This window comes from Orbicella franksi, chromosome 14, assembly GCF_964199315.1.
Source record: "Orbicella franksi chromosome 14, jaOrbFran1.1, whole genome shotgun sequence".
NCBI lineage: Eukaryota > Metazoa > Cnidaria > Anthozoa > Scleractinia > Merulinidae > Orbicella > Orbicella franksi.
This window is the reverse complement of record NC_138158.1, coordinates 16,717,909-16,732,183: the sequence shown is the minus strand read 5'-3', so window position 1 is coordinate 16,732,183 and position 14,275 is coordinate 16,717,909. Positions and strand designations below refer to the sequence as shown.

At 39.2% G+C, this 14,275-nt stretch overlaps 2 protein-coding genes across 2 annotated transcripts in view; both read left to right on the top strand.

Annotated features, from left to right (window-relative positions):
* Positions 1-12,487, top strand: part of LOC145467260 (protein sidekick-1-like) — a 40,571-nt gene extending 28,084 nt beyond the window's left edge. The window contains exons 11-17 of the mRNA XM_081450808.1: positions 3,658-3,957; positions 5,888-6,184; positions 7,193-7,489; positions 7,847-8,143; positions 8,599-8,883; positions 9,302-9,404; positions 12,220-12,487. Coding sequence (XP_081306934.1) covers positions 3,658-3,957; positions 5,888-6,184; positions 7,193-7,489; positions 7,847-8,143; positions 8,599-8,883; positions 9,302-9,404; positions 12,220-12,487 — 1,847 coding nt within the window. The remainder of the gene's footprint in view (positions 1-3,657; positions 3,958-5,887; positions 6,185-7,192; positions 7,490-7,846; positions 8,144-8,598; positions 8,884-9,301; positions 9,405-12,219) is intronic.
* A 729-nt stretch (positions 12,488-13,216) lies between these two features.
* Positions 13,217-14,254, top strand: LOC145467474 (uncharacterized). Its single transcript, XM_081451034.1, has 2 exons — positions 13,217-13,530; positions 13,871-14,254. The coding sequence occupies exons 1-2, from the start codon at positions 13,506-13,508 to the stop codon at positions 14,206-14,208; spliced, it is 363 nt and encodes a 120-aa protein (XP_081307160.1). The 5' UTR covers positions 13,217-13,505; the 3' UTR covers positions 14,209-14,254.
* The last annotated feature ends 21 nt before the right edge of the window (positions 14,255-14,275 follow it).

Sequence of the window (14,275 nt, the reverse complement as noted above, 5' to 3'; positions counted from 1 at the left end):
ATGAAGGCATGATTGATCATCGTAGTTATGCACACAACTTAAGCGGTTGTGAAATTAAAGCCTGGGTCTTTATCCCGTTCAGGCCTAGAAATTTTTTTCAGGCTTTAATTTCACAACTGCTTAAGTTGTGTGCATAACTACGATGATCAATCATGTCTTCATAATTCTTTCTCCGCAGTTCAAATGTATGATTTTTCATATATTCACTTGTGTTCTTCACCATCTACGGGTATATCTACCGGTATATTACGAACTCTTGGGCTTGATAGCTCAGTTGGTAGAGCGCTACACCGTTATCGCAGAGGTCATAGGTTCGAATCACGTTTAGGCCTGAATTTTTTTTTTTCTTTCAGACTTTAATTTCACAACTGCTTAAGAGCAGCTTCGCCTAAATATCAACTAGACTTGGAAATAGCGAAAAAATCGAATTTTTTCAAACTCGCCCAGAATGAAGCCCTACGGGCACTAGTTACAAAAATATTGTTTTAAGCTCGATAAATCAAAAATTATTTTTTTACGCAATTTTTTCGTTTCGATGCCCCAAATCGGCCATAATCGATCGAAAATGAGCGGCATATTCAGAGGCTTGTAAACTCAAAAGTAAAAATCTTCATTACAAACTGATTGCACGTCGTATTTGTACTTTCTTTCTTGTCTATTTAGAGCTAAATAGATCGCGATTTGATTAGAAATAAAATATTTGATGAATTTTCTAAATTAACGGCTCAAGACAGCTTAACAAGAGGTCTACATTTAGCCTATTTTCAAATGCTAAAAAGGCGTTCTGGTACACGGCTTTTCCCAAAACGACTAGTTTGGTCTGAAAGAGCATTGTTTTTTCTTCAAATTAGTGAAATAAAATTTTTGGGTAAATAAAATCGTGAGCGCTGAGATAGCGAACTAAATGCAGCACTTCTTTCTGAAAACGTGACCTTTGACCCAAGCGTTACGAAACCGATTACTGCAAGAAAACCCGGAAGAAAAGCAAACACTTCGTTATTTTGAAACAATTTCTAGTGATATCTCTCCGAAACCATGACTGCAAGAAACTCTTTCCAGATGTGAAATCTTACAGGGTCAAAGAAGGAGCTAAAGGGCGCATTTTGTTACAATAACTTTGTTTGCTGAGAATTGACTTGAAGTCAATTCCAGTGAAATTTGCAAACTTGAAGTATGTTAGCCGATACTTACCTGAATATTTATATTTACAGAAGAGTCGTCTTCTTGGATTAACCCTTCAAAAGAAGCTAGACCCAGATCTGGAAACCTCTAAAAGAAGAAATGTTTAATGTTCCGTGACCTGCCCGCAGCTATAAATTCCATGCACATGCCGACCGCATGTCGTAAAACTAACTGACCTCCACTGACAGTTTCCTAGGGCAACCCCAAAATAAAGAATCGCCAAAAATGTAAAGTGAAATTTGCTGTCTTTATGAACAGTTAGAAGCTAGAGTCAAGTTCCATTACCTTTTAAAAGTGCTTGATTTTACTTTGTTCACTCAATAATTACTGTCACGTTCGAATACTGCGTAGTATCGGTCACGCCAAAACACTGTAGACCATATGCAGACTGAGTAAGTTTCCCACACAAAGTCTTGTATGCGTTTGTCTATTGAATCTAACGTCAAATACTGCGCTTGTGTGGCCTGTGGATAAATGACAAACGTTCAGATATATTGAACACTATTTTGTAACTAGAGCCAAAAAAAAAATGAGTCAAAATGAAAGGTCCAAACAAGTGTCTGCAGTCTGCACGGTCTGCACTGTTTTGGCGTGACCGATTCGCGGAATTCGAGCGTGACAGTAAGAAGAATTGAGTGAACAAAGTCGACGCAAGCAAATAAAATCAAGCACTTTGAAACGGTGATGGAACTTGACTCTAGCTTCTAACTGTTCATGAAGACAGCAAATTTCACTTTACATTTTTGGCGATTCTTTATTTTGGGGTTGCCCGTGGAAACTGTCAGTGGAGGTCAGTTAGTTTTACGACAAACATGCGGTTGGCATGTGCATGGAATTTATAGCTGCGGGCAGGTCACGGAACATTAAACATTTCTTCCTTTAGAGGTTTCCAAATCTGGGTCCAGCTTCTTTTGAAGGTTAATCCAAGAAGACGACTCTTCTGTAAGTATAAATATTCAGGTAAGTATCGGCTAACATACTTCAAGTTTGCAAATTTCACTGGAATTGACTTCAAGTCAATTCTCAGCAAACAAAGTTATTGTAACAAAATGCGCCCTTTAGCTCCTTCTTTGACCCTGTAAGATTTCATATCTGGAAAGAGAATCTTGCAATCATGGTTTCAGAGAGATATCACTAGAAATTGTTTCAAAATAACGAAGCGTTTGCTTTTCTTCCGGGTTTTCTTGCAGTAATCGGTTTCGTAACGCTTGGGTCAAAGGTCACGTTTTCAGAAAGAAGTGCTGCATTTAGTTCGCTATCTCAGCGCTCACGATTTTATTTACCCAAAAATTTTATTTCACTAATTTGAAGAAAAAACAATGCTCTTTCAGACCAAACTAGTCGTTTTGGGAAAAGCCGTGTACCAGAACGCCTTTTTAGCATTTGAAAATAGGCTAAATGTAGACCTCTTGTTAAGCTGTCTTGAGCCGTTAATTTAGAAAATTCATCAAATATTTTATTTCTAATCAAATCGCGATCTATTTAGCTCTAAATAGACAAGAAAGAAAGTACAAATACGACGTGCAATCAGTTTGTAATGAAGATTTTTACTTTTGAGTTTACAAGCCTCTGAATATGCCGCTCATTTTCGATCGATTATGGCCGATTTGGGACATCGAAACGAAAAAATTGCGTAAAAAAATAATTTTTGATTTATCGAGCTTAAAACAATATTTTTGTAACTAGTGCCCGTAGGGCTTCATTCTGGGCGAGTTTGAAGAAATTCGATTTTTTCGCTATTTCCAAGTCTAGTTGATATTTAGACGATGCTGCTCTTAAGTTGTGTGCATAACTGCGATGATCAATCATGTCTTCATACATAATCAGTTTAATATTGCAAACCAGATTTGCGTCAAGTGACCACCTCTGTTAAGCGGCAGAGGTCACTGCTTTGCCGTCCCAACCAGAGATTTTGTATTGTTTTAACACTCTATTTAACGGCCAACGAGAATATTGCTTGGCATTACTTTATCCTGCTGCATTTGATGAAAGGAAAGAATGAGAAACTTAACTTGAATAAAGAGTGTACATAGGCACATCAGCATGATAGATGCCTTTGTTGAAAGCACAATAAGGAAATTGTGTCCTGTACTCCAAAGTATGATTAAACAACCACTTGCTAGGCCATTTGTTTTCGTTCAAGGTTTTTTGTAGTTCTTTTTTTGGCACCTAAACTTTTTTGTCTGTGTGCGTTAAGAAATGGAAGTTTCCATCACATCCAGTGTTAATTTCTGGTAAGCACCTATTTTCCGTGGGTTGCTTAGACGTTTAGCTGCAACAAACTTTCTGTTACAACATGTTTCTTGTATGTACATATCACGCGTGTACAGTATTCCCTCCACATCAGACAACTAACATTAGACAGGTCCTTGACAACCTTAAGAAACACTTCTTTTAGAAATCTTCGTAGGAATCATATATGAAAGTCTAGTGACAGTAATTGCAAAGCTAACTTGTTTTGAACTTTTCTATCAGAACCTGATGGTGCTCCACAAAACGTAATAGGCCAGAACAGCAGCTCAACAAGCATCTTAGTCATGTGGGATGAAGTCCCAGCTGATAAACAGAATGGTATCATCACGGGTTACACCATTACTTACCACTCACAAACAGAGAATGACAATGGAATTGTTTTGGTTGGTGCCAATGATCGTCAAAAGAATTTGACAGAACTAAAGGAGTACGTCAACTACAATGTCACAGTGTTTGCATCTACTGTGAAAGGAAATGGACCACCCAATGACCCTGTCATTGTAGTTAGAACAGACCAGGACAGTGAGTAATTTTAATTTGAATCCTTTTCTTGTGGGTGTTATGGTGGATTTTGTGGCTACTTGGTTCTTGTTTCTTAATCACGTTTGAGCTGACCTCTCCTGCGTAGAATGGGCTTTTTTAGCCGGTCAGAGGGTAAAAAAACGTATCATTGATATCAAATTTGTGTAAGTAACGATCTCAAAGAAAATAACCCGTGAGTTTTGCAAGTATAACTGGGTAGAAATGTTCGATATTAGAATTTCATAAACGGTTTACATGATAAGAGATCATATAGGGAAAGTCTGCATAGTACGAGCCAAGTTGCCCATAAGGCAGGCGCGTAACTCCGGTTTCAGTGGCATCAAGCGACTAGGAGTTTTTCTACTTCTCTCTAGTTGAAACACTAGTCTATTGCATGATAAGCCCCAGCATTAAGTTCGCCAGTACCCATTTCTACACCTGGATGGAGAGAGGCACTGTGAGAGTTAAGCGTCCTGCCCAAGAACACGACACAATGACATTTAATGTCTTCGACCAGAACTCGAACCAGGACCTCTCGATTCCGTGGCGAGCGCACTAACTATGCCTGTTAATAGACCATATACATGTACAGATAATTTTCATTCCTTCAGTGTGTTAAATCAAATCATTACGGGAACACCAAGGATTGTTTTTTAAACAAAAACGATCGATTTTAGGCAGTATTGGAAGTACAGCTAAGTCGTCACCCTCTCTTTACCCGGTCGCACAAAAAAGTACTAATATAATCAGTTTACAAGTGAATATGTGAAAAATCATATATTTGAACTGCAGAGAAAGAAGTATGAAGGCATGATTGATCATCGCAGTTATGCACACAACTTAAGCGGTTGTGAAATTAAAGCCTGGGTTTGTATCCCGTTCAGGCCTAGAATTTTTTTTTTTTTTTTTTTTTTTCAGGCTTTAATTTTACAACTGCTTAAGTTGTGTGCATAACTACGATGATCAATCATGTCTTCATACTTCTTTCTCCGCAGTTCAAATATATGATTTTCATATATTCACTTGTGTTCTTCACCATCTACGGGTATATTACGAACTCTTAGGATAACCAGCTCTCAGACGGCTTGATAGCTCAGTTGGTAGAGCACTGCACCGTTATCGCAGAGGTCATAGGTTCGAATCCCGTTCAGGCTTGAATTTTTTTTTTTTTTTTCTTTCAGGCTTTAATTTCACAACTGCTTAAGTTGTGTGCATAACTACGATGATTAATCATGTCTTCATACATAATCAGTTTAATACTGGAAACCAGATTTGCGTTAAGTGACCACCTCTGTTAAGCCGCAGAAGTCCCTGCTTTGCCGTCCCAACCAGAGATTTTGTATTGTTTTAACACTCTATTTAAGGGCCAACGAGAATATTGCTTGGCATTTCTTTATCCTGCTGCATTTAATGAAAGGAAAGAATGAGAAACTTAACTTGAATAAAGAGTGTACATAGGCACATCAGCATGATAGATGCCTTTGTTGAAAGCACAATAAGGGGATTGTGTCCTGTAGTATGATTAAACAACCACTTGCTAGGCCATTTGTTTTCGTTCAAGGTTTTTTGTAGTTCTTCTTTTGGCGCCTAAACTTTTTTTGTCTGTGTGCGTTAAGAAATGGAAGTTTCCATCACATCCAGTGTTAATTTCTGGTAAGCACCTATCAAGTGGTTTCACTTTTGTAATTGACCCATGCTCATTTTCCGTGGGTTGCTTAGACGTCTAGCTGCAACAACCTTCCTGTTATACCATGTTTCGTGCATGTACATATCACGCGTGTACAGTATTCACGCTACATCAGGCAACTAACATTAGACATTTCCTTGACAACCTCAAAAAACAGTTGTTATAGAAGTCTTCGTAGGAATCATATATGAAAGCCTAGTAACGATCACTGCAAAGTTAACTTGTTTTGAACTTTTCTATCAGAACCTGATGGTGCTCCACAAAATGTAATAGGCCAGAACACCAGCTCAACAAGCATCTTAGTCACGTGGTATGAAGTCCCAGCTGATAAACAGAATGGTATCATCACGGGTTACACCATTACTTACCACTCACAAACAGAGAATGACATTGCAAGTGTTTTGGTTGGTGCCAATGATCGTCTAAAGAATTTGACAGAACTAAAGGAGTACGTCAACTACAATATCATAGTGTTTGCATCTACTGTAAAAGGAAATGGACCAGCCAATGACCCCATTGTTGTTAGAACGGACGAGGATAGTAAGTATTTTTTCCTGACTGACTAGCTGAGTGATAAGTACACTTTGAATAACCAAGAACTAACCATACTTTACGAAATAAGTAAGTCAGAATGTTTTTAGCCAGGAAAGAACATAACAGTCGAAAGACTGACAAACCATTTGCCCTTTGGAATTTAGAAATGTTGGTTTTTTAGAGAAAGAAAAACCGCAAAAGCCGGAGAAAAACCAGACCAGAACGAACAACAAACTCAACCCACATATGACGCCGTGTCTGAACTTAGGCCACATTGGTGGGAAGCGAGCTCTTTGACCACTACGCCGTCCGTTATGATGGTTACTTTTTATATTCAAACGTTGGTCAGCATCCAAGCTGCTTCAAGTTTATTTTCGGTTGATAGTTGACTCGGGCTAGGCCCTCGTCGACTATCACGCGATAAAAATCGAGAGCGAATAATTTGATTGTTTTAGTACAGGTCTACTTGTTGTTAAAAATATTATCTAAATCCTCTTCGCAGACACTTTGTAAATGCAAAGTAGCTACCGCTATTTGTTATCAACCGCACACTTCTAGGCTACTCACTAATCTGTAACAGAATAGACAGCGTGTAGTGCAGTCAAATAAGAGAACGGCATTCGTGATGGAACGCTAGTAGATTTATACTATTTAAAATAATACAAATGTGATTCTCATTGAAAAATCAACAAGATTTCCGCAAAATGGGCAATTTCATACATTAGCAAGAGGAATCAGGTAAAGCTTGTCAACCCCTTCCTAAATGCAATGTTGTTTAGGATTAAGAAGCACCCTATTTGTAATAATAGCATCGTCTTGAGTCTTGAATCAGCTACTTGGAGGCTAATCAAAGTCATCACAGTGTTACAGTCAGTAGCATTTGTTATTCAGAATTACAAAAATTGTTTAGTTTGCTTGATGTACATGGTGTACATGGTGAAGTTGTTGCCGGGCTGAAACAGTGTTACGTCATGTTAACAGATAAAAATTTAACACTTTTTACATTCCTTTCAGGACCTAGCGCTCCCCCCCAGGATTTAATATTATACGACACAACTTCCACTTCACTTTCAGTGAGGTGGAATGAAGTTCCAGCTGCGGACAAGAACGGTATCATTCGTAGTTATACCGTGAGCTACCAGGCGATCAGTTCTTTACTCGTTGAAAACACAACAGTCTATGTTCTTACACGTGAGGTGAATCTAACTGGGCTGATAAAGAATATGAACTACAGCGTCAGAGTTTTGGCGTCTACCGACAAGGGAGATGGACACTACAGCGATCCCGAATTTTTCGTTACAAATCAAGATGGTGAGTTAGCGTTCAGATTTCCTCGCATTATTTGGGAATAATCATACAAGTAAAGGTGTTCAGAAAAGATGTAACAAATAAAGGCTAGAGACGCTATATAGTAAGATCTATTATGGGTTGAAAACACGAAACGCTGGAAAACTTTTAAGGAGTTCAGATAGTTACAGGAAAAAACCCTGGACAAGAATGAAGAGGCTAACAAACCGCTTGTAATTTGATTTCTATCTGTTAATTTGTTTGTGATCGTCATTGTCCATTCCCTCGCGGTGGAGATCCGGGCTCTCTTAAACGTTATCGGTATATATCTGTTTAATAGCTGCGATACCATTACTATCAATACCATTATTCTTTGTTCAGTACCTGGTGCTGCTCCTGAGAATGTGAGAGGACACAACACCAGCTCAACTAGTATCTTAGTCACCTGGGGTGAAGTGCCAGCAGATAAACAGCACGGTAAAATCCTTAAATACACTGTCATTTACGAGGAGTCCGAGGGAGATGCAGAGACGATGGTATGGGTTGATTCACCCTCCCGTCAAATTGAGTTAACAGAACTTATAAAGTATACGGTATACAACATCCAGGTGTTAGCTGCAACTTTGAAAGGTGATGGACCACGCAGCAATCCCATCACTGTATGGACGGACCAAGACGGTAAGTACGAGGAAAACAACATTAAATTTTTGGTGCAGAGGTAGGGAGACTCGGTTGGTTTTCAACTCATGCCCTCAACTAAGGTGAAGAGCATGCAGAAAAGTTGGCTATAAGGCTATATTCATGTGCAAATCATTGTCGCCACTAAAAACAAACAATATTCAAGTCGATAACAGGTAAGGGTAATAGCCTGTGTAAAAACTTAGTGGCCATCAGGACGGACACACAGTCTTGAACAGGAGAAAACTATTTTACAGGAAAAGTCGTTTTTTGATCATTATCAAAATTTTTGAAGAAAAACAAAATCTTAAGTGGAATGGTATACCATAAAATAAGTACATGGACAATCCCTTTCCCTTCCCATCGGCACTAATAGTAGTTAATCTCAATATAACAACTGGTATTAACCCTACTTGCACCCAGTTTACAAAAGCTCAAATTTTTGTATGTTGCAGTACCTTCGAAGGCTCCTGTACTTACTTCTGTAAAGGTACTGAGCAGTACTAGTGTCGAGGTGGAATGGCAGCCAGTTCCTGAAGAGTTTACACACGGTGTCATTACAAAGTACGTCATATTCTACACAGCTGAGAGAGGGACGGGCGAAAAGGAAGTACCTGCGTCGCTTCTGAAAGCGGTCGTAAATGGGCTTAGTCAGTCTACAACATATTTATTTCGAGTTAGGGCTGAAACTGTCAAGGGTGCAGGTCCAAAAAGCGATCCTAAAAATGAGACAACTGAAGGTAAGGATATGTATGCTTTTCATGAACACGGCAAATAGCAGTTACCAAAAATTCAGCTGTATAGTAAAGCAGTAAAACTTGAAGCAAATGAACAATATTATTTTGAAATTGAGCGAAACATCTAAATGGCAGTAATTAATGCTGAAGTTGGACTGTTCAAACGAAGTGATACAAGCAACACCCGTGGTAGTATTATCCACGATAGAACTGGGTACTATGTCTTAAAATTACTTTAGAGGAGTATGGCCCATATGTGGGATCAACTCTCTCACCTTTCTTCATTGTGCGTTGAATATTGGCTAGGAAAAACTATCAACTTCCAAACGTAAGTTCCTGCCAAAATCAGTTTCACCTTGCCAGATAGTATGTTGACGTTTCAATCAAACTAATGTACCTATACCTATATGTTGTTTTTCAGACCCACCGACCGCTCCGACGCCTCCCGATGGCAACATTGGAACAACACAAGTGTCTGTCCCCTTTAAAACTAAGAAAGAGTTAAGTAATGGCAAACCTGTCAGGTAAGTGTTTTGAAATTTTGCCTTCGGTTGCTCTGTAACGCAGATTGTGCTGGGCCTCACTGAGTGTGTAGGGGATCGATCTTGTGGGTTTTTGTACTTCAGCTTACGTTAGGATTTTCTATTTTGAAGAAGAAAGTACATAAAGTTTCTAAGACTACCTAGTAGCTTGTTAATTTTTAATTTCAAAGTTAAAAACAAAATTTCAAGAAACAGTTAAAGTGCACCTAACCCCAAAATTTTTTTTTTCGCTAAAACGAATCTACTTGTTATTTAAAATACCTCTACGAAAAAATTTTTGGATTCGGTTAAATCCTCGATTTTCTGTGCCCCGACGAAATCTCGAAAATAGCGCCAAAACACCGCCATTTTGTTTCACGACCGAGTTTGAGGAGAATGGGTCCAGCGGCTGTTGTGACGTCTACCCAGGAAGGTCGAATATCTCACGTCCTCTCATTTCCTTCACGATGGTGCAATACACATTCGAAAAGTGCACAGAAATGCCTTCCAGAAGTGCTATCGGCTGTTGCAAGCAATATCCCAGATCTAAAGAAAGATATACTGTACAATTTACTGGCGATGATCGGTCCAATAAAGACATACACGATGGTTGATTTTGGTGAACCGAAACGAGCGAACTGAGTCTGTGAGAACCATTGAAGAACTCTCACTTGAATTTGTTCCGTAGACTTTCAAACGCTATTTTCACAATTTTCTGCTTAAAGCCAACCAGCAATTTGTCGAAATACTACCGGCAACCTATGTCTTCCAATCCCGCAGTATTTATAACATAGCCGGCAAAGTTGTGTGATCGATCAAGAAGCGTTACGACCAAATATACTGATATGTAAATAGGTCGCAACTGTACGCCGCCAACCAACACAATTTCTCTTTCGATTTAGATAGAAGTCGAAGATTAATCCTTTAGAATTACATGATAACAAAATTGTTACACTCACAGAGTTTTTCGAAGGTTTGGAAATCAGCAGTGCGACAAACATTCTATGCAATAGTGTCGAAAATATGACCGCGTAACATTCATGTCTGCGGACCGCTTAGGGAACACATCCTTTTCGCTTATCCGACGAATTTCACTGCAAACTTTGAAAAAAATTTAAACTGGTTATTTGGAGTTACGACTTAAAACGTGTGAAATCGGTAATTGTATGAAATGTTTTCTTCCCAATTCCGCCTTGCTTCCCGCAGCTTCAAAAATACAGGCCCAAACAATTCTACGATTTTCAATCGATCGAAGCCAGTGTTTTGGAGGTCATCAAGTCTCAAAAACTGCAACACTTACGTCGCTCTTACAAACATGAAGCATCCCAGAAAGTAAAACACAAACTGGATAGGGCCTCTCACATCTTCAAACATCTTCAGAATTCTGAACGTTGTCGCTCATTGTGTTCAATAGACTGCTTTCATATTTTAGATCACGCCACTACCAGCTTTCAACTCAAGATAAAGGAGGCTATTCATATTCAAAAACAACTACCTTCCTTCAATCAGCAATTACACCATGTAAATCTAAAATTATCCTTTTAACTTACACCTTTTCACGTTCTTGTTGTTACTATTTGTCTTAATTAGCATTTTTGCCTACTTATTATTCAACTTGCTTTGTAATCATTCATTCAACTGAAGATGACAGAAGCTCTGTCGAAACATGTCTTGCAAACTTAAAAAATTGGTCGTTTTCCTTAAAATATTTACATGTCTGCTGCTATCTAGACTTTTTGGAAACTGGATTTAATAGAACAACCATACCTTGACAAAATACATTCTCGCAAAGGACAAATGTAAACGGGCTATAAACACGCGTGGGAGTCTTGTGTTTAGGTGACGAAATTACCATCCAAAGCAGTCCTTGAGTTTTCATTCCTGCTTTTCGTTTGCCTGCTCCTCCACTTCGTATCTAGCTTTCCATTCCTAATATACAAGCAGCTCGTCCGCAAAGAAGTCTTCCCTGTCGTCGCTTGAAATATTGCAAATTGTTCTCAAAGCTCTAAGCAGTGAGTTCACATTTGTCGAACGTGCTCGATCGAAGTTTATTTCGGTGTCTTCCGAATCGAAACCTAACTCTGACTCCAGTGACGAAAAAGAAATGATTCTGGAACAAAACTTGGACGTTTTAGTCCCAAAATATATTGGAATGATTTCTTTTGTTTTTCATTTTCTCAAGCAAATACAGAGAGCTGACTGAGGCGCCATTGTGCTTGGTTCCTGGGTAGACGTCATCAGCAAAGCCGCCCCAGACTCCCTAAAACGCGGTCGCGTAACACTTCAGGTGCGACTTTGAAAGGACACAGAAAATCGAGGATTCAACCAAATTCAAAAATTTTTTCGCCCAAATGCTTCGAATAACATGTGGATTCGTTTCAGCGAAAAAACATTTTTGGGGTTGGGTGCACTTTAAGAGCCACCTTAAATTTTGAATAACTTACGGTAGCGCTGAATTCCCTTCAAGAAAAGCTTGCAAACAGTTGCATCTTAACATGTGATCACAGGAATCCATGACCCATGGGTTCCTGGTGATCCATGATTATTTTGTAAAACAAATGGTTGCGGTTACCAAGCTCGTTTATTAGTTACTGGCACCTAAAACTAAAATTAATGGTGCAGGTTGTAATATTTCTATAGTAAACCTACTAGGTCAAAACAATGACCAAAACGTGTTCTGCAATGATTGGGCGTTTGTTTGATACCATTATTGTAGGAAACATTGGTAATATAATCTCTTAAAGTATGACTATTATAAAATGCTGGGTACTATTGTAGGCTACCTTATGTGAAAACACCTTAATACACTCTTTTACAGCTTTTATCAAATGATCGTCACACCCTTAACAGACGGGCAAAACCCAGGAAAATCATCAGACGAGCAATACGTTAAAGTCATGCGAAATTACGATAACCAAGTGAAAGGAGAACCTTATATTACGGCTGAGTTCGCCAACGATCAGTCAAGGACATCATTTCCTGTTGGTGACGGGAAGCATTATTCTAGAGATGGTGTTACTAAAGATAAGAGAAAGCGCAGAGAAACATCATGTGAGTCAGTTCACAACAAATGGCGTGACTACTAAAAATAAGGACCGTATACATCCATTTATGAGAATGTATATATTTACTTGAGAGCACATTGGCTAAAGTTTGAAATTTTAACCCCCAACGTGTAAGTCAAAAACCAATAAAAATTAAAGTTAAAACAAGTTTTTATAGGGAAAAAATGAAATGAAAGTCTAGAACAACAGGTTGTCATAAATGATTTGCTTTGGGATTAAAATTGCTCAGATTTATCAGAGATCGTAATTGGCATAATATACGTTTATTGCAAAGTAGCAAAGTACTATACCCGTATCAAATAGTCTTTCACACTAGCAACGAGCACGTTTCCCCAAGAGAACTTATAGAGATTTATTAGTAGACTTCAAATATATAAAATTCTTCCCGTCTTCAAAATTTATGCATCCTTTAGAATAACATTTTTGAAACATTTCGAAAACTATGGTGAACTTTGAGAATGTATGACGCCACTGTGACGTAAGATGGTGTCAGAATTTGGACAATCCCCACTTAAAATAAAGAATAATTTATAATATATAAGTGTAATTAGTTGGACGGTTGAAACCGTTTGCTTGTTGGCTTGTTTGTTTTTGTTGTTGTTGTTGTTGTTGTTGTTGTCTTTTGTTTGTTTTGTGTTATTGCGACTTCATTGCCATCATTTCAGTTTCTTCCCCCAGCACCTGGAGGGTCCCTTTATCCCTTTAATATATAAAAGTCAAGATACATTTTTCTAGACTCGGGAGGGCTTCATTTCTCTCCTAATAATTCATTTTGTCAGTTCTTATCGGAGTACGCACGGAATTGATTTAATCCCGGGGTGCCCTTCTGTCTTTCCTTTCAGCTTTGAGGTATAAAAACGGAAAGCTTGAAGAAGGCACAAGATACGCGGTCTTTCAACGATCTTTTGCCGAAGATGGTGATTATGAAAATGAGGGATTTATTACGTTTACCACCAAAGATGGGATCCCGACAACAACTTTGGTAATATCAATAGTTGTTGGGTTACTTGTTCTTGTGATCGTGGCTGGTGGGATTGTAATGTGGCGTCGAATGCATCCTAATGGTGAGTTTTAACTTTTTTATCTGTATACAGTTCAACCCCTATTAAACGGCCACCCTCGGGGAAATTGGTATTGGCCGCTTATTGGCGGGCGGGCGGGCGGGCGGGCGGGCGGGCGGGCGGGCGAGCGGGCGGGCGGGCGGGCGAGCGGGCGAGCGGGCGGGCGGGCGGGCGGGAGGACAGGCAGGCAGGTAGGCAGACAGGCAGGCAGTCAGGCAGGCAGGAAGGAAGGAAGGAAGGACGATCAGCAAAACAGTTACTATCTATGACATTTCAAAACGAAATAAAATGCAGCTTTGAAAAACACGCTGCTCTTTTTTTTTCTGGTTCTTTCATATTCTAGCAGAGACAAAGTCAGTTTCAAGGAATTCTCAACAAGGTTCCACGCAAGAAATCTTAGAGTTGTCTCCATATAGTCAACCATCCACAGAACCGAGTTACTACAACACTACTCTTAACGAGTTAGAAACTGAAGGGCAATTCACTTATGAAGTTGTTGATGACGCACGTTCTGGCCAGATTACTCATTATGATGACATTGTTCCACAACAGGAGGACACTTACGCGGAGATCGATCCAGGAGGCCATTACCAGACATTAAATGTAAACCGTCAGGTTATATACGAAGGGTATGTGAAGCCGAAGCCAATCTTAGGCCGAGCCCCACTGTCAAACTCGTGAGAGTTATTACGATGAGTACGAAGACATATCACTTTCCTTCTGCTTCGTGTGCTGTGCACAAACGACG